Consider the following 23,507-nt stretch of genomic DNA (forward strand, 5'->3'; position numbering starts at 1 on the left):
TAGTAGGGGAGTAGTGAGGTGAGGTAGGAGGGGTCAAGGTGATTGAGGGTTTTAAAGTCAATGGTGAGAAGTTTTTGTTTGTTGAAGAGGTGAATGGGCAACCCCTGGAGTTCTTTGAGGAGTGGGGAAACATCTTCATGTTGCCAATTTGTACTTCCCAAGCACTTAGTACAGTGCTCTGCACATAGTAAGTGCTCAATAAATATGATTAAATGAATGTCCAGAATGTTTTTTGTAGAAAAATGATCTGGGCAGCAGAGTAAAGTATGGACTGGAGTGGGGCCTGTGTTCTGTCCACTAGACCACATAGCAAGAGTTAAGACCATGACTCGAACTAGGGCTCTGGTTGGAATTTGGGCTAGATTTCAAATTAGGTTTAGATCCTAGGAGAGAATTGGGCTATAGCCTTTAACCTGGCTTCTGCTAAGTAGTGCAGGGTGGCACCCTGAAGAGATGGAGCTCAGTGTGTCGGTGCACATATAGCTGGACTGAAGAGAGCTTAAAGAGACCTGAGTAGGGCCAGACTGGACAGGTTGGGGCTGAAGGGAACTGGGTAGGAGTGGACTTATCAGAACTGAGGAGAGCCCGACAGAGTGGTGCAGGCCCTGAGCAAGACTCTGCTTGAAGGCATCTTTGTTCACCCTCAGTCAGGCAGTCAATTGAATGGCCTGGAATGTGGCTGTTTATTGTTACATTGTACTCTCCCAAGCGTTTAGTACAGTCCTCTGCATACAGTAAATTCTCAATAAATATGACTGACTGAATGAATGAATTGATTACCTACCATGTGCAAGGCACTGCATTAAGTGCTTGGAAGTGTACAGTGAAACCCAGTAGATAGATATGATGCTTGTTCACAGAGCATAAAATCTAGAAGGATAGAAAAGAATTGAAAACAAACAAAAACCAAGAAAACATCATATAGAGAAACAGGTAAAATATAAGGACATTGACATGAATCCTGTGGGGTTGGGATATTTTTGTGCTTTAACCAGTATAGACTCAAGTGCACTGGTACAAGTGGAGCAAGCTTTGACTGTCCAGTGACAGAAATTTGCAAATATTCTGCTTTAGGCTGTTACTCTCCTGTTACATTACAATCATCTTGGAGAATTCCCTCATCATCATCATCATCATCATCATCAATCGTATTTATTGAGCGCTTACTATGTGCAGAACACTGTACTAAGCGCTTGGGAAGTACAAATTGACAACATATAGAGACAGTCCCTACCCAACAGTGACAGTGGACTCACAGTCTAAAAGGGGGAGACAGAGAACAAAACCAAACATACTAACAAAAAAAATAAATAAATAGAATAGATATGTACAAATAAAATAAATAAATAAATAAATAGAGTAAAAATATGTACAAACATATATACATATATACAGGAGCTGTGGGGAAGGGAAGGAGGTAAGATGGGGGGATGGAGAGGGGGACGAGGGGGAGAGGAAGGAAGGGGCTCAGTCTGGGAAGGCCTCCTGGAGGAGGTGAGCTCTCAGCAGGGCCTTGAAGGGAGGAAGAAAGCTAGCTTGGCAGATGGGCAGAGGGAGGGCATTCCAGGCCTGGGGGATGATGTGGGCCGGGGGTCGATGGCGGGACAGGCGAGAGCGAGGTACGGTGAGGAGATCAGCGGTGGAGGAGCAGAGGGTGTGGACTGGGCTGTAGAAGGAGAGAAGGGAGGTGAGGTAGGAGGGGACGAGGTGATGGAGAGCCTTGAAGCCCAGGGTGAGGAGTTTCTGCCTGATGCGCAGATTGATTGGTAGCCACTGGAGATTTTTGAGTGATATGCCCAGAGCGTTTCTGGACAAAGATAATCCGGGCAGCAGCATGAAGTATGGATTGAAGTGGAGAGAGACACGAGGATGGGAGATCAGAGAGAAGGCTGATGCAGTAGTCCAGACGGGATAGGATGAGAGCTTGAATGAGCAGGGTAGCGGTTGGGATGGAGAGGAAAGGGCGGATCTTGGCAATGTTGCGGAGCTGAGACTGGCAGGTTTTGGTCACGGCTTGGATGTGAGGGGTGAATGAGAGAGCGGAGTCGAGGATGACACCAAGGTTGCGGGCTTGTGAGACGGGAAGGATGGTAGTGCTGTCAACAGAGATGGGAAAGTCAGGGAGAGGGCAAGGTTTGGGAGGGAAGACAAGGAGTTCAGTCTTCGACATGTTGAGCTTTAGATGGCGGGCAGACATCCAAATGGAGATGTTCTGAAGGCAGGAGGAGATGCGATCCTGGAGAGAGGGGGAGAGAGCAGGGGCAGAGATGTAGATCTGGGTGTCATCAGCGTAGAGATGATAGTTGAAGCCGTGGGAGCAAATGAGGTCAACAAGGGAGTGCGTGTAGATCGAGAACAGAAGGGGACCAAGCACTGAACCTTGGGGAACCCCCACAGTGAGAGAATGGGAGGGGGAGGAGGAGCCTGCAAAAGAGACCGAGAAAGAACGACTGGAGGGGTAAGAGGAGAACCAGGAGAGGACGGAGTCTGTGAAGCCAAGGTCAGATAGCGTGTTGAGAAGAAGGGGGTCTCATCCTCATCAACATCAGATACAGTTCTCTTATCAAGCAGCCAGCCCATGTATTTCTTCCTCTGCCACCTGTTCCTCATGGACCTCTGCTACACTTCCACAGTTACTCCCAGTCTGGTCAAAGATTTGCTGTCTGAGAAGAAACCCATTTCCTTCCGTGACTGCATGATTCAGCTCTTCACTATGCACTTATTTGGTGGGGTTGAGATCTTAATCCTTGTGGAGATGGCCTACGATTGCTATGTTGCCATCTGCAAACCCTTGCATTATGTGATTGTCATGAACAAGCAGCGGTGTGCCACAATGGTTGCAGTGTGCTGGGGAGTAGCATTTCTCTATTCCATGGTCCAGTGGTTCCTTGTCATTTTTTTGTCCTTCTGCGGTCTTAATAAGATCGGTCACTATTTCTTTGACATTTGCCCTCTCCTGAAACTGGCTTGCTCAGATACTAATGTGACTGGATTTTTAGTCTTCACCAACACGGGGGCAATTATGATGGTTACTTTTGCAGTCCTTGTCTTCTCTTACGTCATTGCTTTAGCCAATCTGAGGACCCATTCACTGGTAGGACGTCACAAAGCCCTCTCCACCTGAGCTTCCCACATCACCGTGGTGGCATTGTTTTTCTTGCCCTCCATCTTCATTTACCTCCAGTCAGCCCAGGCATTCCACGAGGTTAAGGTGTTTACTCTGTTTTACAGCATCATCACCCACACATTCAACCTTCTCATCTATACTCTTAGGAACAGAGAGATGAAAACAGCCATGAGAAAAGTGTGGTGTTGGAAGCCGCATTTGGAGGGAAAATCAGGCAGGTGAAATGAATGCCCACATCTCCTTTCTTCCCCTCCTGCATTTGGAATCAAAACAGGTTTTCTCCTAGGCTAGGGGAAATGAGAGTTCTTACTGTTTATCGGACTGTAAACAACCATTCTTCCAACTCAATACCTATATTTAATACAGCTTGGAAGGCCTGGAATGCCTTCCTTCCTCACATTGCCAAACTAGCTCCCTTCCCCTCTTCAAAGCCCTACTGATGGAGGCTTTCCCAGACTGAGCTCTCCTTTTCCTCTGCTACTCCTTTCTACTTCACCCCTACTTCCTCCCTCTGCTCTACCCTCTTCCCTGTCCCACAGCACTTGTGTATATTTGTGCATATTTATAACTCTATTTTATCAATGATGTGTATATATCTATAATTCTATTCATCTATTTTGATGCTATTGATGTCTGTCTACTTGTTTTGTTTTGTTGTCTGTCACCTGTCTGTCTGTGAGCCTGTTGTTTGGAAGGGATTGTCTCTATCTGTTGCCGATTGGTATTTTCCAAGCACTGAAATAAGTACAATTGAATGAATGAATGAATCCCTTCCTCCACCTCAATGCTTATATTTATTACAGCCATCCATTATCCTATGCCATTTCAAATAAAATATTTTCAAAAAAATGAATAACTACTGCTTAATGGGATGGAAAGCTAATTGCAGGCTTCAGTTAAAGTAAAAATTAATTGGAAGCTTCTTGGGAGAGAGAGTTACATCTTTGATGTGTGCTGTGCAGCTATGGCAAATGTGGGTTTTAGCATATATAGTATCTATTAAGTGCTAATGTGCAAAGCAGGGTTCTCAGTGAGTTCTGCTCATATATATATATGTTTATACAGATTTATTACTCTATTTTACTTGCACATATTTATTATTCTAATTATTTTGTTAATGATGTGCATATAGCTTTAATTCTATTTGTTCTGACGATTTTGACACTTGTCAACATGTTTTGCTTTGTTGTCTGTCTCCCCCTTCTAGACTGTGAGCCCGTTGTTGGGTAGGGACCGTCTCTATATGTTGCCAACATGTACTTCCCAAGCGCATAGTACAGTGCTCTGCACACAGTAAGCGCTCAATAAATGTGATTGAATGAACGAATGAATACAGTTGTCTCATTCCCTCCTTGCTAGTAGATAAGGCACAGAACGGGGGTTGAATACTCATTTCAGATGGAGGGGGCAGCAATTATGGTTTTAAAGGGGAAGGAGTCTGCTTAGTGGAAAGAGCACAAGACTAGTAGAGCATTTGGGTTCTAATCCTGTTTTTGCCATGCACCTGCTGTGTGACCTTGGGCAATTCACTTAACGTCTGTCTGTGTGCCTCAGTTACCTCATCTGTAAAATGGAAATTGAGACTCTGAACCCCAATTGGAGTTTAGACTATGTCCAAAATGATTATCTTATATCTACCCCAGCAGATAGTACAGTACCTGGTGCACAGTAAGCACTTAAAGAAGATGATTAAAAATCATCTTTACATTGCTTAGTTCATTAATATTGTTGCCTAACATTGCTAAGAGACTAATTCATGAGGCTGAGGTCTTTTAAACAATTTGGGGAGTCCTGGAATTGCTCAATGGAAGGGATTCGAGACCATATTTTTCATTTAAGGAAAGGGGGCAGTGTTCTCAGTGGTACAACTGTGAGCCCGATGTTGGATAGGGACCGTCTCTATATGTACTACATTTTGACGATTTGCACTTCCCAAGAGCTTAGTACAGTTCTCTGCACACAGTAAGCGCTCAATAAATATGATTGAATGAATGAATGAATGGTACGTTCTTCTGAAATTGAAAATATGATGTGAGGATTTAGCACTCGAAAGAAAAAGAAACTCAGAATAGGGAGATAGCTGCTGCTAAATAAGATAAAATGGAATAACTACTAGAATGGAAGATAAATACTGGGAAAAGTAGGTTTCAGAATGATGGAGACAACGATGTGCATATCCATGGAGTTTGAAAAATATGATGTAGAAGTAAGAGGAGCAATTAAGGAATGATCCCCATGAGAATGTTCAGATATCTTTGTTGCGGTTTTATGTTGTAATGTGAAGGTAATTTGCCCTTCAATTGGCAGGTAGACAATCAGTAGTGTACTGTCTACAAGATGATTTTTGCAATCATGATACGTGGTAGTAGGGTCAGAGTTTTTCTTCCTTTTTTCTTTTTTCTAATGGTATTTGTTAAGCGCTTACTATGTGTCAGACACCATACTTAAGCACTGGGGTAGATACAAGCTAATCAAGTTGGACACATTCCGTGTCCCACATGGAACTAACAGGCTTAATCACCATATTACAGGTGATGTAACTGAGGCACAGAGAAGTTGAGTGACTTGCTCAAGACCACATACATCCAGTGGCAGAGCCAGGATAAGAATCCAGTTCCTTCTGATTCCCAGGTCCATGTTATATCCACTGGGGCATGCCACAAGAGTTAGGACTATTACCCAAACTAGGGCTCTGGTTGGAATTTGGCCTAGATTTCAAGTTGTATTAAGATCCCAAGAGAGAATTGGAATAAAATGACAACCCTGGCGTCCCTTAAGGAAGCAGCTTGTATCCATATAGTAAGCACCATAATAATAAAAAATAATGAAGATCACTTGCTTGCCGTGTGACCTTGGGCACGTCTCTTAACTTCTATGTGTTTCAGTTTCCTTGTCCATAAAATGTGGATTCAATACCTGTTCTCCTTCCTACTTAGACTGTGAGTCCTACGAGGGACAGGGATTGTGTCTGAGCTGGTGTTTTCTATCTACTCTGTTCCCAAATACAATGTTTGGCACATAGTGAGCACTTTACAAATGTCACCTTTAATAATAATAATGGCTTTTGTTATGTGCTTACTATGTGCAAGGCACTGTTCTAAGCGCTGGGGGGAGGATACAAGGTCATCAGGTTGTCCTACGTGGGGCTCACAGTCAATCCCCATTTTCCAGATGAGGTAACTGAAGCTCAGAGAAGTCAAGTGACTTGCCCAAGGTCACACAGCAGACATGTGATGGAGGCAGGATTCGAACCCATGACCTCTGACTCCAAAGCACGGGTTCTTTCCACTGAGCCAAGCTGCTTCTGCTTGCTTTCCAACTATTACTTCTCTTAGACCTTCAGTAACTATAGACTTCTAGATTGTGAGCCCGCTGTTGGGTAGGGACCATCTCTATATGTTGCCAACTCGTACTTCCCAAGAGCTTAGTACAGTGCTCTGCAAACAGTAAGTGCCCAATAAATACGATTGAATGAATGAATATAGAGAACCTTTAAAAAAGGAACAGGAATATAGGAGGGTATGAGAGAAGTCTTTGGTTCCCTCTGAGACCTGGAGGAGACCTGAGACCTGTAGCATGGTTTAGTGGATAGAACATGGGCGTGGGAGTCAGAAGGATCTGGGTTTTAATCCCAGCACTGCTACCTGTCTGTTGTGTGATCCTGGGCAAGTCCCTTCACTTCTGCGTGCCTCAGTGACATCATCTGTCAAATGGAAATAAAAGTGTGAGTCCTGTGTGGGACAGGGACTGTGTCCAACCAGATTAAATTATTTCTACCCCAGCTCTTAGAACAGTGTTTGGCACATAGACAGCAATTAACAAGTACCATAATGGTTATTAGTATTCCCTTGGGAAAACATTGCTAGGTAAAAGTACCACAATACTTGATCTCAGGAGGGGACGATGTTAATCAATAAATCAATCAATTGTGTTTATTGAGCACTTACCATGTGTGAAACATTTCACATCATTCAATTGTATTTATTGAGCGTTCACTGTGTAAAGAGCACTGTACTAAGCACTTGGAAAGTACACTACAACAATAGAGACAATCCCTGCCCACAATGGGCTTCATTCAGTCATATTTATTGAACATTTACTGTGTGCAAACCACTGTACTAAGTGATTGGAGCACTTTACTAAACACTTGGGAAAGTGCAATATGACAGAATTAGTAGACATTACCCATGCCCACAGTGAGCTGACCGTTTGCAGGGGGAGATAGGGATTAAAAAAAATTACAGCTGGGGAAATATTCGAGCATAAGGAGATGTACTATAAATGATGTGGTCTGGGGAGAAAACCAAAGTTCTTAAGAAGTACACAGCCAAGTACAGAGTCATTGAAGAGGGGAGGGGAGGGAAGGTAAATGAAGAGAGAGCTTATTCAGGGAAGGCCTCTTGGAGGAGACCTTCTCCACTCACAGCTGGTCTGTGTGTTTATGACCTGATCTTTGTTCCACATGCTGGGGTGGATTGTACTCTGGAGGGAGACACAAACTCTATGAGTAAATTTCAAGTTGATTCTTTGAGTCGGAAAAAAAATTAAAGACCACTTGGAAAGAGTTCTTCCTGATTTAGAAATAGGTAAACCTGAGTTTCAATATACATGGATGATGTATCCCAGTGCTTAGAACAGTGCTCCAGTGTTTAGAACAGTGCTATGCACATAATAAGTGCTTAACAAATGCCATCATTATCATTATTTCCAAATGACATTTTTTACCAGCTTCTCTTTAAACAAGACACCTTAGCTATGTGATTTATGAGTTTCTTAAATATTTTCATATCTGCATAATTCTGTTGCCAACTAGTAGAATGAAATAGTTTGAAATTTAAAGGTGAATGATCATTTATCCTTTATGGTGACCATTAGGGTTATTGTATGCTTTCTGTACATGGTTCATAGTATTTACTGAGTATTGACTGTATGCAGAACACAAACTTAAGCCCTTGAGGGAGTATAATAAAGATGAAAGACATGATCCTTGGCCTAAGGAAACTTACAATCTATTGGCAGTGAGAGGTACAGAATAATTTCCAATTGGATGAAAAAAGAATATTGAAAGATGGTTAAATGAATCATTAAGTTCTTTAATAGTATCTAAGTTGTATGGCTGGCTATGAGTGCAAATGAACTGACTAGGTAGTTGAGAGGGTATAATCTGGGAAGATGAAAATAATCAGCAAATGATTAAATTATAATCGAAAATATGGGCAAAGTTATAAATTGATAGCAGTCCCTACTAAGCTATATTCAAACCTGTTTTCAACATGATGAAGAAACGTTCGACCACCACCTTTGATAAGGTAGATCTTCAGGGATTTGAGGAGCTGGCAGAGTCCCTGGACCTCTAAAATGTTTTGGTTTAACAGCTGGGTCTTCGAGGCAAAGTTTTTTTTTTCCCTGAAGATAGCTCTGCACCAAGCATTTGCTTGGTCGAGGGGGAAAGCTTTGTAACTGTCTTTCTTTTTTTTCCCCCTCTGAGCTCAGATACAGGTTGGTGGGGTTGCACGTTTCAGGCAGCCCCAAGGAAAGAAATTTGACTCTCAGGAAACCAAAGATGACTCAAGATTCAGAAACTCCGTGTTTAGGAAACTACCTCCATCCAATGTGAAGGTTGGACTTCCACTGAGACTTGAGTTCTGTCCTGATGCAGCTCTGAAAAGCCTTTTGCTTCTCATGACTGGATATAAAGATCCACACACACATAAATGCATCATAGTGGGAAGACTAACAAAGGGGTAAGGTTCTTTTTTCAAAAAGCAACAACAGAGTTTTCTCTTAATTTCTCAGTTCTCATTCTTTGATTCATGGACTTTTCCTGTGCAGGTCCCTAGTCATTTTAATATAAAGAAGAATCCAGATTGCAAGTACCTAGAATCGAATTAGCTGACTCTCCTTGGAAAATTGAGCTAGGATTGTGAATTTTGGTCTTCAACAAAGTCATAATTTTAATTCTGAAACATTGTGAGACAGATAAAATTCATTTTTTTAGCCCACCGTTTCTCTTTTCGCAGATCTCCAGGACTGTTTAGAAAATATCTGAATAGACCCCCTCATGTGATTTCGTAGTTCCAATCAGGTGGTCCTTTAAGGAATCCCTTGACTGATGTGCTTTATTGTTGTTGACGAATGCCTTTGAGTCATTTCTCACCCATGGTCACTCCTTGAATATATCTTCTCCAGAACATCCCATTTTCTTCTGTACTTGTTCTGGTTTGTAGTCAATAGCGTTTTCTTGGTCAGAAATATGGAAGTTCTTTTCTATTGTGAGCCCGTTGTTGGGTAGGGACCATCTCTAGATGTTGACGATTTGCACTTCCCAAGTGCTTAGTACACTGTTTTGCACACAGTAAGCGCTCAATAAATACATTTGAATTAAAGAATAAATATGAATGAATTTTCTTCTTTCCCATGCTGCTGCTGCCCAGCACAGGTGAATCAACTTTGTCTGATGCTTTGGTTTAGACCTTTCCATTATGGGTAACCTCGATGAGAGAATAACTCTCTAGCTCTAAACTCTAAGATTCATCAGCATATACAAACCCTACTGCCACCATAAGGTGTGGATTCAAAGGAGAGTGTGATTTATTAGAAACAGGAAATCAGATTGTTTGCATTCTGAAACATCCTAATGCAATAGATATGATCTCTAGAGGAATATATTCATTGCTGGGCACTATTGCCCAGTAGAAAGATGATACGACTGGGATTGAGAGACCAGAATATGGGTAGCAGCATGGCCTAGTGGATAGAGCACATGCCTGGGAGTTAGAAGGACCTGGGTTCTAATCCCACCTCCAACACCTAGCTGCTGTGTGACCTTGAGCAAGTCACTTCAATTCTCTGTACCTCAGATACCTCATCTGTAAAATGGGGATTAAGAATGCAAACCCCATGTGAGACAGAGACTATGTCTAACCTCATTAACTTATATTTACCCAGAGCTTAGAACAGTACTTGGCACATAGTAAGTGCTTAACAAGTACTGTAATTATTATTTTTATTATTATCCTTATTATTAGTTCCTGCTCTGCTCCTGGACTGCTGGTTGATATTGGACAAGCCATTCAACATCTTAATAATGATGTTAATTGGGCAGAAAATGTGTGTATTGTACTTTCCAATGCGCTTAGTAGAGTGTTCTGCACATAGTAAGAGTTCAATAAATAGGATTGATTGCTTGTTTTATAGTAGTTATGGTATATTTAAGCAATTGTGCTGTTATACACAGGAATAAATTCAGAATAATTATTTCTGTTATTATTTTTATTATGGTGTTTGTTTAGTCCTATGTGCTAAGCACTGTACTAAATTTTAAGATAGATAAAAGATAATCAGTGCAAACAAACGGTGTGACCTAGTAGATAAAGCATGGGCCTGGGAGTCAGAAGGACCAGCGTTCTAATCGTGGCTCCGCCACTTGTCTGCTGCTTGACCTTGGACAAATAACAACAACAACATAATAATAATAATAATAGCATTTGTTAAGCACTTATTATGTGCCAAGCACTGTTGCAAATATTGGGGCAGATATTAAGTAGTCAGGTTGTACCATGTGTGGCTCACAGTCTTAATCCTCATTTTACAGATGAGGTAACTGAGACACAGAGAAGTTAGGTGACTTGTCCAAAGTCACACAGCTGACAAGTGGTGGAGCCCAGATTAGAACACACGACCTCTGACTCATCTGACTCCCAACCCCGGCCTCTTTCCACTAAGCCAGGCTGCTTCAGCATGTCAACATGTAGGACACAGACCCTCTCCAACCTGATTAGCTTGTACATATCCTAGCGCTTATAACAGTGCCTGGCACATAGTAAGCACTTAATAAATAACATAAAAAATGGGGGCACTGAGTCTAACTAGGATGGAGGTAGAATTTGATCCCCATTTTACAGATGGGGAAACTGAGGCACAGAGACATTAAATGAGGTCGTCAAGGTCACACAGCATACAGGAGGAGAGCTGGAATTAGAACCCAAATCTTGTGTCTCGCTGGCCTGTGCTCTTTCATTTAGGCCAGGCTGCTTCTCTTGTGCCTCATTTTTCTCCATTGCAAAATGGGGATAAAATTTTCCCTCTCCCTACTTCTTAGATTGTGAGCCCTATATGGAGGAAGGACTGTTTCCTAACCAATTAGTCTGTGGTCTGGTACTTAACATAATGCCTGGCACGTGGTGAGCACTTAATTAATAAAAAAATATATTTATCACCTCACTAGAAATGAAAGGGATGTATATCCAGAAAAGATATAAAATTTCTCTTGCAATGTTCTCATATACATCAACACAGTGTTGTAAGTGATATTCAATTATAAGTATAATTCACTGGTCCCTGCAATTTTTAAAATATTATTTATGATGTTTCATTTTGCAATAATTTCAGGTAAATATTCCTCATTCTCAGGATGGAAAATAGGAACAACGTCACAGAATTTGTTCTCTTAGGTCTGTCCAGTGATAGAAATTTGTAGATATTCTGCTTTGGGCTGTTCCTCTCCTGTTACATCGCAATCCTCTTAGGGAATCTCATCATCCTCATCACTGTCAGAGGCAGTTCCCTCCTCAAACAGCCCATGTACTTCTTCCTCTGCCACTTGTCCCTCATGGGCCCCTGCTACACTTCCACAGTGACTCCTAAACTGGTCAGAGATTTGCTGTCTAAGAAGAAAATAATCTCCTTCTAGGTCTGCGTGATGCAGCTCTTTACTGTGCACTTATTTGGTGGGGTTGAGATGGGGTTGGCCATCCTTGTGGGGATGGCCTACGATCACTATGTTGCCATCTGCAAACCCTTGCACTATGTGGTTGTCATGAACAAGCAGTGGTGTGCCATAGTGGTTATAGTGTGCTGGGGAGGAGGATTTCTCCATTTCATCGTCCTTGTTATTTTTTTTGCCCTTCTGTGGCCCCAGTAAAATCGATCACTATTTCTGCGATGTTTACCCTCTCCTAAAACTGGCTTGCACAGATACTGACATGGTAGGAATTTTAGTCCTCTCCGATTCAGGGACAGTTACATTGATCTCATTTATAGTCTTGTTGTTCTCTTATGTCACCGTTTTAGCCAGTCTGAGGAACCGCTCTTTGGAAGGACGTCACAAAGCCCTCTCCACCTGCGCTTCCCACATCACCGTGGTGGCATTGTTTTTTTTGCCCTCCATCTTTATTTACCTCCGGCCAGCACAGACCTTTCCCGAGAATAAGGTGTTTGCTCTGTTTTACACCATCATCGCCCCCATGTTCAACCCCCTCATCTGCACTCTGAGGAACAGAGAGATGAAAACGTCCATGAGAAAGGTGTGGTGTTGGAAGCCACATTTGGAGTGAAAATCAGGCAGGTGAAATGAATGTCCACATCTCCTGTCTTCCCCTCTTGCATCTGTCTTATTCTATCCACCTAGCTCTTCTCTGTACAATCAAAGCAGGTTTTCTCCTAGGCTAGGGGAAAAGAGAATTCTCACTGTTTATCAGACCATAAACATCCCTTCCTTCACCTCAATGCCTATACTTAATGCAGCCATCCATTATCCTATGCTATTTCAAATAAACTATTTTCAAGAAAATGAATAACTCCTGCTTAATGGGATGGAAAGCTAATTACAGTCTTCAGTTGATGTTATATTAATTGTAAGCTTCTAGGGAGAGGGAGTTATGTCTTTGATGTGCACTGTGCAATGATGGCAGATGTGGGTTTTAGCAGATATAGTTTCTTCTAAATGCTTATGTGCATAGCAGGAATCTCAGTGGGATCTACTCATACAATTAACGCAGTCCCTCTTTGTTAGTAGATAAGGCACAGAACGGGGGTTCAAAACTATTCAGATATGGAGGGGGCAGCATTTATGGATTTAAATGGGAAGTAGTCTACTTAGTGGAAAGAGCTCAGTAGTCAGGGTATTTGGGTTCTAATCTTGTTTCTGCCAATCACCTGCTATGTGACCTTGGGCAATTCACTTACCTTCTGTCTGTGTACCTCAGTTACCTCATCTGTAAAATGGGAATTGAGACTCTGAGCCCCATATGGAATCTAGACTATGTCCAAGATGATTATCTTATATCTACCCCAGCAGTTAGTACAGTACCTGGTACACAGTAAGTACTTACAAAAGATGGTTAAAAATCATTTTTACATTGCTTAGTTCATTAATATTGTTGCATGACATTGTTAAGGGACTAATTCTTTAGGCTGAGGTCTTTTAAGCAAGTCGGGGAGTCCTGGTATTGCTCAATGGAATGAATTTATTTGAGATCGTATTTTTCATTTAAGGAAAGGGGTCAGTGTTCTCAGTGGTACGACTGTGAGCCCGTTGTTGGGTAGGGACCATCTCTATATGCTGAGGATTTGTACTTCCAAGCGCTTAGTACAGTGCTCTGCACACAATAAGCACTCAATAAATATGAATGAATGAATGAATGATTGGTACGTTCTTCTGCAATTGAAACTATGATGTGAGGATTTAGTACTCGGAAGAAAAAGAAACTCAGAATAGGGAGGTAGCTGCCATTAAATAAGATAAAATGAAAACCCTACTAGAATGGAAGATAAGTACTGGGAAAAGTAGCTTTCAGAATGATGGAGACAATAATGTGCATATCCACAGTGTTTGAGAAACGTGATGTAGAAGTAAGAGAAGCATTAAGGACTATTCCCTTGAAAATGTTTAGATAGCTCTGTTGAACTTTTATGTTATAATGTGGAGGTAATTTGCCCCTCACATGAAAGGTAGACAATCAGTAGTGTACTTTCTACAAGATGATTTTTGCAATCATGATGCGTGGTAGTAGGGTTAGGGGTTTTCTTTTTTTTTCTTTTATCAAATGGAATTTGTTAAGCGCTTACTATGTGGCAGGCAGTGTACTTGGGCACTGGGGTAGATACAAGCTAATTAAGTTGGACACAATCCGAGCCCTACATGAGACTAGTGGGCTTAATCCCTATTTCATACTTGATGCAACTGAGGCACAGAGAAGTTGAGTGATCCAGTGCGAGAGCCAGGATAAGAATCCAGTTCCTTCCTGAGCCTTGAGACATCAGTTTTTTCTTCTTATATGTGTCTTCAGTGAACAGGTGAAGCAATTCTGCTGAACTTGGAAATTCTTCTCCTTCATTTCTACTTCAAACTCCTTCCTAAAATGCTTACCTGACTGAAGAAAACCATGCCTATCAATGTCTTTGAGACCCATTAAAAAATCACAAATAAAAGGGCAGACTTCAAGAGTAAAAATGTACGATCAGGCTTGGTTCATGTGAGAGAACACTAGAAAGCTCCTGTGAAGATATGTATGTTTTATATTATTGACTATGTTTCAATATTTTATCATTTAAGGCAAAGTAAGAACTTCCAGGAAGAGCCTTTGCTGACCATGGAAAACCTGAACAATATTTCAGAATTTATTCTTTTGGGATTTTCCCCAAATCCTATGGTGCAGGTTAACTTTTTGGAGTTGTTCCTGCTCCTTTACATTGTCATCATGATGGGAAATCTGCTCATTCTCCTCACCATCCGGTTCAGCCACCTAATCAATCAGCCGATGTATTCCTTCTTCAGTTACCTGTCTCTTGTGGCTCTCTGCTACACCTTCACCATATCCCCTAAACTCATCGCTGACTTGATCTGGAGAGGAAGACCATTTCCTTCCCCAACTCTGTGACCCAGCTTCTCACTTCTTTGGCGGTGTTGAGATCTTCATCCTGGTGTGGAAGGTTTATGATCATTTCTTGGCCATTTGGAAGCCACTGTACTATATGGTCGTTATGAACTGGCGGGTGTTTAATGGAATGCTGCTTTTCGCCAGTGTTGTGGCATTCGTGCATTCGATGGTTCAATTACTCCTCACCCTCCAGTTGCTCTTCTGTGGTCCCAATCAGATCTATCTCTATTTTTGTGATGTGAATCCCATGTTGAAACTCACCCTCACCAACAACTACATTGTAGGCCTCTAGGTATTGGCCAGCACAGGAATGATCACCATGCTCACCTTTGTGGTGTTGCTTATTTCTTACATAGTCATATCAGTTTCCCTAAGAACATGATCCCCTCACAGTCATCACAAAGCTCTGTCAACTTGTGGTTCCCGCATCACCGTGGTGGTCTTATTCTATGAGCCCTATATCTTCATCTATGTACATCCAGCCACCACCTTCATGGTGGACAAAGTACTTGCTGTGTTTTAGATCATAATTGTCCCCATGTTCAACCCTGAGAAATACAGAGATGAAAAGTGCCATCAGGAAAGTGTGGTGCAGGAGGGTGTTTTATAGGGGGAAATAAACATTTTCTCGTGGGTCAGTGGAAAGAGCACGGGCTTTGGAGTCAGAGGTCATGGGTCCAAATCCCAGCTCCACCAATTGTCAGCTGTGTGTCTTCGGGCAAGTGACTTAACTTCTCTGTGCCTCAGTTACCTCATCTGTAAAATGAGGATTAAGACTGTGAGCCCCCAGCCCCCCATCAGACAACCTGATCACCTTGTAACCTCCCCAGAGCTTAGAACAGCGCTTTGCACATAGTAAGTGCTTAATAAATGCCATTATTATTATCATTATTATGATTATCATTATTATTATTATTCCCATAGCACATTAATTCATTCAATCATATTTATTGAGCACTTACTGTGTGCAGAGCACTGTACTAAGAACTTGGGAAGAACAATTCAGTAACAAACAGAGACAATCCCTGACCACAATGGGCTCACAGTCTAGAATGTCCTTCAGCATCCCCTAGTATCTTTGGTCACAGCAAACAGCATGGCCTAATGGATAAAGCACCAGCCTTTAAGTTAGGAGAACCTGGGTTCTAATTCTGGATCCACAAGATGTCTGCTATGGCACCTTGGGCAAGTCATTTAACTTCTCTGGGCCTCAGTTACCTCTACTGTAAAATGAGGATTAAGATTGTGAGCCCCATGAAAGACATGGACTGTGTCCAACCAGATTAGCTTGTATCTAATCCAGCGTTTAATACAGTTCCTGCCACAGAGTAAGCACTCAAAAAAATAAAAGAAAAATCCTGTGCACACCCTACAATCTGCAGGTCAAATGTTTTATGTTTACGAAGGAATTTTAGCAACTGCTCTATTGTCCTGGGGAGGGCCATTGCAGGGTTCCTTAAGCTAGTATGGCACTGTACCAAAAGGTGATCTTCCCATCACAGTTTGTAGCCACTCAGATGAACAATGTGTCACTTAGGGCACCTGCTCTCTTGTCTAGAGACTGAATCATTTCTGCAGTTGCCACAATGGTAACACAGGGTCAAGCCAAGAGAGCTCATCCTCAATTAGCTCCCTGGTCTGGAGGACTCACGAGGGGCTAGCTTAGTCCTGTAATCCTCCTGACATTTCCAATTCATTAGACTGGAAGGTTGGGAGAAAGATGAAACAACAGGAAACACAGGTCACCTTATTTTTCCTCTCCCTCATCAGCAGCCTTCTTTGTTTTTGCCTTTCTTTTTTCTCACTTGACTCTTCTGATTCTTGCTGCTGGCAATATTTGATATTATTGCTGACTGTCTCGGGATACGAATTAAAAAAAAAATTGTCCAGACTTCATGTGTCTATTTTTGAAGCACACTAGAATGGAGAAACTTTGTCCCCGAGCAGGTTCAGGAAATTCCTGAGTTCCCAGGCTTCTAACAACATTCCTATGGTAGTACTGTAGGAGATTTGTCCTATCCAGAATGCATCATGTAGTCAGTTCTGTTGTACTCTCCCAGGCACTTGGTATAGTGCTCTGCACACAGGTGCTCAGTACATGAAATTGATTGACCTGTGTGGTTCAGTGTGGCATAGTTGAAAAACTGTCAGTCATTTATTTTGATATGTAGCAGTCAGCGATGGCTGGCTCAGTTTAAAGTATAGACAAAGCAAACAGCAACATCAGTCAAGGGCGATGTTTTAGATTTTTTTTTAATCATGCCCAACCCAGTGAACGTTAGCATTCTATTCTATTCTATTTATTTTATTTTGTTAGTATGTTTGGTTTTGTTCTCTGTCTCCCCCTTTTAGACTGTGAGCCCACTGTTGGGTAGGGACTGTCTCTATATGTTGCCAATTTGTACTTCCCAAGCGCTTAGTACAGTGCTCTGCACATAGTAAGTGCTCAATAAATACGATTGATGATGATGATGATGAAATGCTGTCATTGAATCATCACTGGAGAGGCTTAATTAAGGGCAGAGCACAGGCTCAGCTCTGCAGTTCATTGCTCTGTTCTTTCCTTCCATGTTCTCCCTCCTCAAATATATGAGCTTCTCCTCCGGGTCAGAGTTTGACCCTTGAACCAAGTAAGATATTTATGTCTATGTGAAGTTATGCTCTCTTTTAGCTGTTCTATGCTGCACAATTTTCCCAACTAATTTTCCTCTCCTTAAGTCATATACTTCCAACATTTTCATCAGTACACTTGCAAGCACAAGCACTAACTGCCTCTATATATACTGAATTACATCCTTTACCTTTTAAGCAGTTACTCATCTTCATATCCTTCTTTCCATTTTTTTCTTCCTCCTATCAGTAAATAACTTTATATTAGTCTTCCCTTTTACTTTGAAAGATCACTAAGAACAGGGATCCTGCCTCTCATGCTGGGAAGCAGTGTGGTCTTGTCACGGATCTGGGAGTCAGAGGGCCCAAATTCTAATTCTGGCTCCACCACCTGCCTGCTGTGTGTCCTTGGGTTAGTTACTTAACTTCTCTATGCCTCAGTTTCATCAACTGCAAAATGGGGATTCAATATCTCATCTCCCTCCTCTTAGACTGCTAATGCCATGTGGAACAGGGGCTGTACCTCACCTGATTCACTTATATCAACTCCAATGCTTAGAATGGTGCATGACACATAGCAAGTGCATAACAAATACTATTGAAACAAAATAAAACAAAACAAAAACTTTATGATACTCTCCCAGGTCCATAGAACATTGCTTTGCATTTTTCTGCTTATTGACTGATTAATTGTTTACTTTGTGTTTTCTCCTCTACCCCTTAAGCATGTAAGTTCCTTTAGGGCAGGGGCCTTGCCTCTTACTTTTACTGTATGCTCTAAAACACTTGGTACAGAAGAGATACAGTGATGATCATGATGATGATGGCAGTGAGAAGGGTCAGGCTGGTACTTCTTCGAGCATAGAGCTGAGGGTTGTAGCATGGCAGTGGGTGGAGGAGGGAAGTAGTATTCATTGCTGACCAAGTCCCTCTAGATTGTAAGCTCACTGTGGGTCAGGAATGTGTCTACCAACTCTCTTATATTGTTCTCTCCCCAGCGTTTAGTACAGTGTGCTGCACACATAGTAAAGGTTCAATAAATATGACTGATTATTGATCGACGTATTTCTATGATGATCCAAGGTAGGTGAGAGTGCAGCTGCTACTACCACTTGAACCCTGACTCCTTCCTATCTGAGCTGGAAAGTCAAAGAAGCTTGACCTCCAATTGAAGGAAAAGTTGAATTGAATTGACATGGCACCTCTCCTATTGCATTTAATTCCCTGTGTGGGACATTCAACGGGTTATTAAAACTTATTCGGTGCTCCACCCATATCATGACAAGTTTGAACAGTAAAAAATCCCAACACACTACATTGCTTCCCCCTACCGTGATTTATTTTAATGTCCTCCACTAGATAGTCAGCAATTTAAGGGCAGGGATCATGCCCACTAATAATAATGATAATAATGATAATGACATTTGTTAATCGCTTATTATGTGCCAAACACTGTTCTAAGTGCTAGAGTAGTTAAAAAGTAATCAGGTTGTCCCACGTGGAGCTCAGTCTTAATCTCCATTTTACAGATGAGGTAACTGAGGCAGAGAAAAGTAAAGTGACATGCCCAAAGTCACACATTGAGAAAACAATGTTATGACTGTGATCTGCAAACACTTATGCTACATGGCAATCCTGAACGAGCTGACATGCAGCCTATTAATCCTGGCTGCCTTTGGGCTAGCCCTTCCTGCATTCATTGGCCCAAACTCTCGTGGCAGCCAAATTATCCTTCTGTGGACTCAATCAGCTAGATTACTTTTTCTGTGATGTAAAGCCCCTTCTGAAATTGGTCTGTATTGACTCCCATACCATCAATATTTTAGTGGTTGCCAGTTCAGGGACAGTACTAGTTACACAGTGTGTAGACATGGAGTGAGAGAGGGAGGAAAAGGTGGGGGAGAGAGAGAAAGAGAGAGGGAAGAAGAGAGAGAAGGAGAAAGAAAAAATATATTGGTTCAAAGGCAGCACTCTCACCTATTACGTTGCTATACTGTACTTACCCAAGCTCTTAGTACAGTGCTCTACATGTACTAAAGGGCTCAATAAATATGATTAATTGATCGCTGGGGTCAGAAAAAAAAAAAATATATATATATATATATATATATATACATCTGTCTATCTATCTATGTATCTATCTATATACATATATTTATGGTAGAGAAATAGTAAAGAATAAACTATCTGCTTCCAACTCTGCTCTATCAGCCTGAGAGATTAATACAGTCCCCTTTTCTTATTATTGGGAAATTGGATAATAAGAACAACAATAATAATGATAATAATAGTAATAATAATAATATTCATTCAGTGCTTAGTAGGTGTCCAGTACTCTGCTAAGCGCAGGGATGGAGACAAGATAAGCAGATGGACATAGTCCCTGTTCTAGGCAGGGATCATAATCTAAGGGGTTGGGAAATAGGTTTCTGATTCCTCTTTTCAGATGAGGAAACTGAGGCAAAGAGCAGTTAAGTGACTTGTGGAAAGTCACACAGTTTAGTGATGAAGTTGGAATTTGAACCTGGGTCTCCTAACTCTGAGTCCCATCCTTCTTTCCATTTGGCTACACAATTAGATTCATGGGTTCCTGTCTAGATATTTTCCAGGTAATTCCTACTTCCTTTCATCCAGTGAGGGGGGAATAAAATCGCCCATTCTTATGCATATTAAAGGCAAATTAGACACAGAAAGCAAGCAATGGCCCTCTAACAATTTCCTTCAAGATTGGTTTTCATATGAATTCATGTTGGATTTGCATAATTAATTAACAATTAATCATGGTATTTGTTAAGCACTTACTCTGTGCCATGCACTGTACTAAACTCTGGATACTAGTCTCTTAACTTTATGGAGCCAGTGTCTGAAGTGTGAGGGAGGAATTATGATAAATGCAAGCAGGGCAGATGCAAAATATGCCGAGCAAATGAATTTTCCAAGTCAAAATATTTTTGAAAATTATTTGCAAAGGTAACGTACTGTCTCACTGAGAGGAACCATGATGCCACAAGCACATTGAAACGAATCACACGAAACATCTGGTTTCATTTTTTTATTACAAAGTGATGACTGTTCCAGTAGCCATAACACATGCAAATGACTATCACTGAAAGTTGTTCTCAAGAAGGACATGAAGAGTTCCATGATCTTGAAGATTTTGGAAGAGGAGTAGCCTTGGCAGAAGCCCACCATAGAAAGGTTAATAGCCATGTGATGTTAACCCTGCCATAAAGAAACCAGACATGCTGATGATCATTTGATCTACACGAAATCAAGGATCATGTCTACCAACTCTGTGGTATTGTACTATCCCAAGCACTTAGTACACTGCTCTGCACACTGTAAGTGCTCAATAAATACTACTGATGATTGGGACTAGAGGGGGCCTGGAATTTTCAACCTGTGTGTATGCTAATGTGGACTAATGTGTCCAGAAAACACATGCTAATGCTAATGTATAATGCTATGCTGAAGTGTACAGAAAACACGAGAAATGGAAGTCAATTTTATGCATTTATTTTCTTTATGATAACACCTTTCTACACCATACCTTTCTCATGGCAAGGGTGGCTCAGAGAAAAGAGCATGGGTTTGGGAGTCAGAGGTCATGGGTTCTAATCCCAGCTCCACCACTTGTCAACTGTATGACTTTGGGCAACTCACTTAACTTCTCTGTGCCTCAGTTCCCTCATCTGGAAAATGGGGATTAGGACTGTGAGCCCATGTGGGACAACCTGATTACCTTGTATCCCCCAACTTTTAGAAATGTGCTGGGCATATAGTAAGTGCTTAACAAATGCCATCATTATCATTATTATTATTATCTCGGTGTATCTCAACGTGTAGATAAAGGGGTTGAATATGGGGGCGATGATAGTGTAAAGGAAGGCAAACACTTTATCCTCGCCGAAGGAATCAGCTGTGGAGAACATAAGTAAAGATGAGGGGCAAGAAAAATATGAGTACCACGGTGATGTGCGAACCACAGGTAGAGAGAGCTTTGTGCCAACTCTCTGTGGAGGGCTTTCTCAGCGCAGAGAAAATGATGACATAGGAAACAATCACAGCAAAAAAGGTTAGTAGGGACAGAACACCAGTGCTGGCAATGATTAAGACGTTAACAAACTAGCTCTTTGTACAGACAAGTTTCACCAGAGGAAACACATCACAGAAATAGTGGTCAATCTGACTGGGGCCACAGAGAGATAGCTGTGCCACGATAAAAATCTCCATGACTGAATGCAGAAAAGCCCCTACAAAAGAGGCTATGACCAATGTGTGGCAAGCCTGCCGGCTCATAACGATCATGTAGTGGAGAGGCTAGCAGATGGTGACATAGCAATCATAAGCCACAGCCAATAGGATGAATATCTTGGCACCACCGAAGAAGTGAGCACTGAAGAGTTGGACTATACAGGAGTTGTGGGAAATGGGTTTTCTTTCTATCAATTGGTCCGCGATCATCTTAGGAGCAACTGTGGATGCGAAGCAGAGGTCCATGATGGACAAGGAACTGAGGAAAACGCACATAGCCTGCTAAGATGGCTGTTTCTGATGGTGATGAGGATAAGAAGATTGCCCAACAAGATGGCTAGATAACAGAGTAAGAACAACACAAAACACGCAAAAACAAAATCCTCTTTATTTGGAAACAGACTCCTGAAGACAAACTTTGTGAAGTTTGAACTCTTCACCAAATTGGCCAAGGTGATGAGTGTACAGCACATGGATATTTACCTGAATCAGCCAAATTGAGAAATATTAAGTATTACTAATTTTGAAGCACTAGCTCAGAACACAGGCCCTCACTCTGAACAGAAATGGGGGGACTTCTATACTATTACAAATTCATTAAAAATGATAATAATGATGATCATGATGATTATGACGGTAGCAAGAAAGGCACAAGGAAGTTTGCAGTGCTATACTAAACGTTACGGTAGACACAAGGTAATCAAATCAGACATAGCCCAGATTTGGACAAGTCTCTTAGCTTCTCGGTGCCTCAATTTCTTCACTTGCAGAAAGGGGATAAAATACCTGCACACCCTTCCTCTTAGACTGTACGCCTCCAGGGAATACAGGTATTTTGTCTGCACTGTATAAATGGAGAAACTGAGGTACTGAGAAGTTAAGGAACTTGACCAAGGTCCCACAGCAGGAAAATGGCAAAACTAGGACTAAAATCCGGAGTTCTGGACTCCTTCTACTAATTAGTACCTCATCCCTTAATATTTGCTGAGATCATTTTTCTAAGTGTAAATATCCTGGAAAGGCCATTAGACCCCCCAAAATTCATTGCTTAGAACCTTCAAATTTACTGTAAACACTTCAAGATGTAAATGAAGTCTATAACATTTCTCATCCCCACTATCATTAAGTATTTTCAAGATGCATTTTTTTCACCAGTTTATTATACTGTGGAGGCAGGTTAAACATTACTTGGTAGTTATACAGAGTTTCTCCTAGTATTTTCACATATGAGAAGATCCGAGGTGCATTTTGGATACCAGCACTGAAAAGAAAGAGAGAGGTGCACAAGCAGTCATAAAGACAGAAAAATTAAGAGACTGAGATAAAGGAGGCTGGGCAGGAGAGAGCTGTCTGCTAAGCCTAGGTTCATCCTCAGAAAAGTCTTATTAGCAAGACTCTTCAAGTAGAACCTTACATTAATATTAAAAAACTTGACAAGTGAAGAGTTGTGGGTATAACATTACAGATAAATGATCTAGGAAACAGAGTGAAGTATGGACTGGAGGAAAGAGAGAATGGAGGCTGGGAGATCAGTGAGGAGGATGGCAGAGTAGTTATTTAAGGATACAAAAAGTGCCTAGACCAGGGTGGTGGCCATTTGGGTGAAGAGGAGGAGGCCAGTTCTGGGAATGCTGTAATAGTAAAACCGAAGCATTTGGCAACAGCCTGAATATTAGGGTTGAAAGAGAGGGAGGAGTTGAAAGTATTGCTTATGTTGCATTATTCTCACATAGAGAAATCATCCAAAAACATGATTTCAGCTACTCCCTGATAGCCCCAAACTATCTCTGTAGCCCTGACCTCCCACACACTAGCCAATCCCCCATCAACTCCTGCCTCTACATCATGGCGAAGAT

General features: G+C 41.6%; 1 protein-coding gene and 1 pseudogene across 1 annotated transcript; both read left to right on the plus strand.

Annotated features, from left to right (window-relative positions):
* The first annotated feature begins 2,608 nt into the window (after nucleotides 1–2,608).
* On the plus strand, nucleotides 2,609–9,019 carry LOC119922160 (olfactory receptor 4P4-like). The gene is made up of 4 exons (XM_038742155.1): nucleotides 2,609–3,094; nucleotides 3,274–3,345; nucleotides 8,621–8,746; nucleotides 8,960–9,019. Exons 1-4 carry the CDS (start codon nucleotides 2,609–2,611, stop codon nucleotides 9,017–9,019), a joined length of 744 nt encoding a protein of 247 aa, XP_038598083.1.
* A 2,521-nt stretch (nucleotides 9,020–11,540) lies between these two features.
* LOC119922161 lies at nucleotides 11,541–15,079 on the plus strand (annotated as a pseudogene).
* Nucleotides 15,080–23,507: the final 8,428 nt, after the last annotated feature.

Source organism: Tachyglossus aculeatus, unplaced genomic scaffold (assembly GCF_015852505.1).
Source record: "Tachyglossus aculeatus isolate mTacAcu1 unplaced genomic scaffold, mTacAcu1.pri SUPER_6_unloc_5, whole genome shotgun sequence".
Taxonomy (NCBI): domain Eukaryota; kingdom Metazoa; phylum Chordata; class Mammalia; order Monotremata; family Tachyglossidae; genus Tachyglossus; species Tachyglossus aculeatus.

Coding starts and splice junctions, on each gene's coding strand:
- LOC119922160 (XM_038742155.1), top strand. CDS start 2,609: ATGGACCTCTGCTACACTTCCACAGTTACTCCCAGTCTGGTCAAAGAT. Junction 3,095..3,273: donor ATCTGAGGACCCATTCACTG/GTAGGACGTCAC, acceptor CTATACTCTTAG/GAACAGAGAGATGAAAACAG. Junction 3,346..8,620: donor TTGGAGGGAAAATCAGGCAG/GTGAAATGAATG, acceptor CTCTGAGCTCAG/ATACAGGTTGGTGGGGTTGC.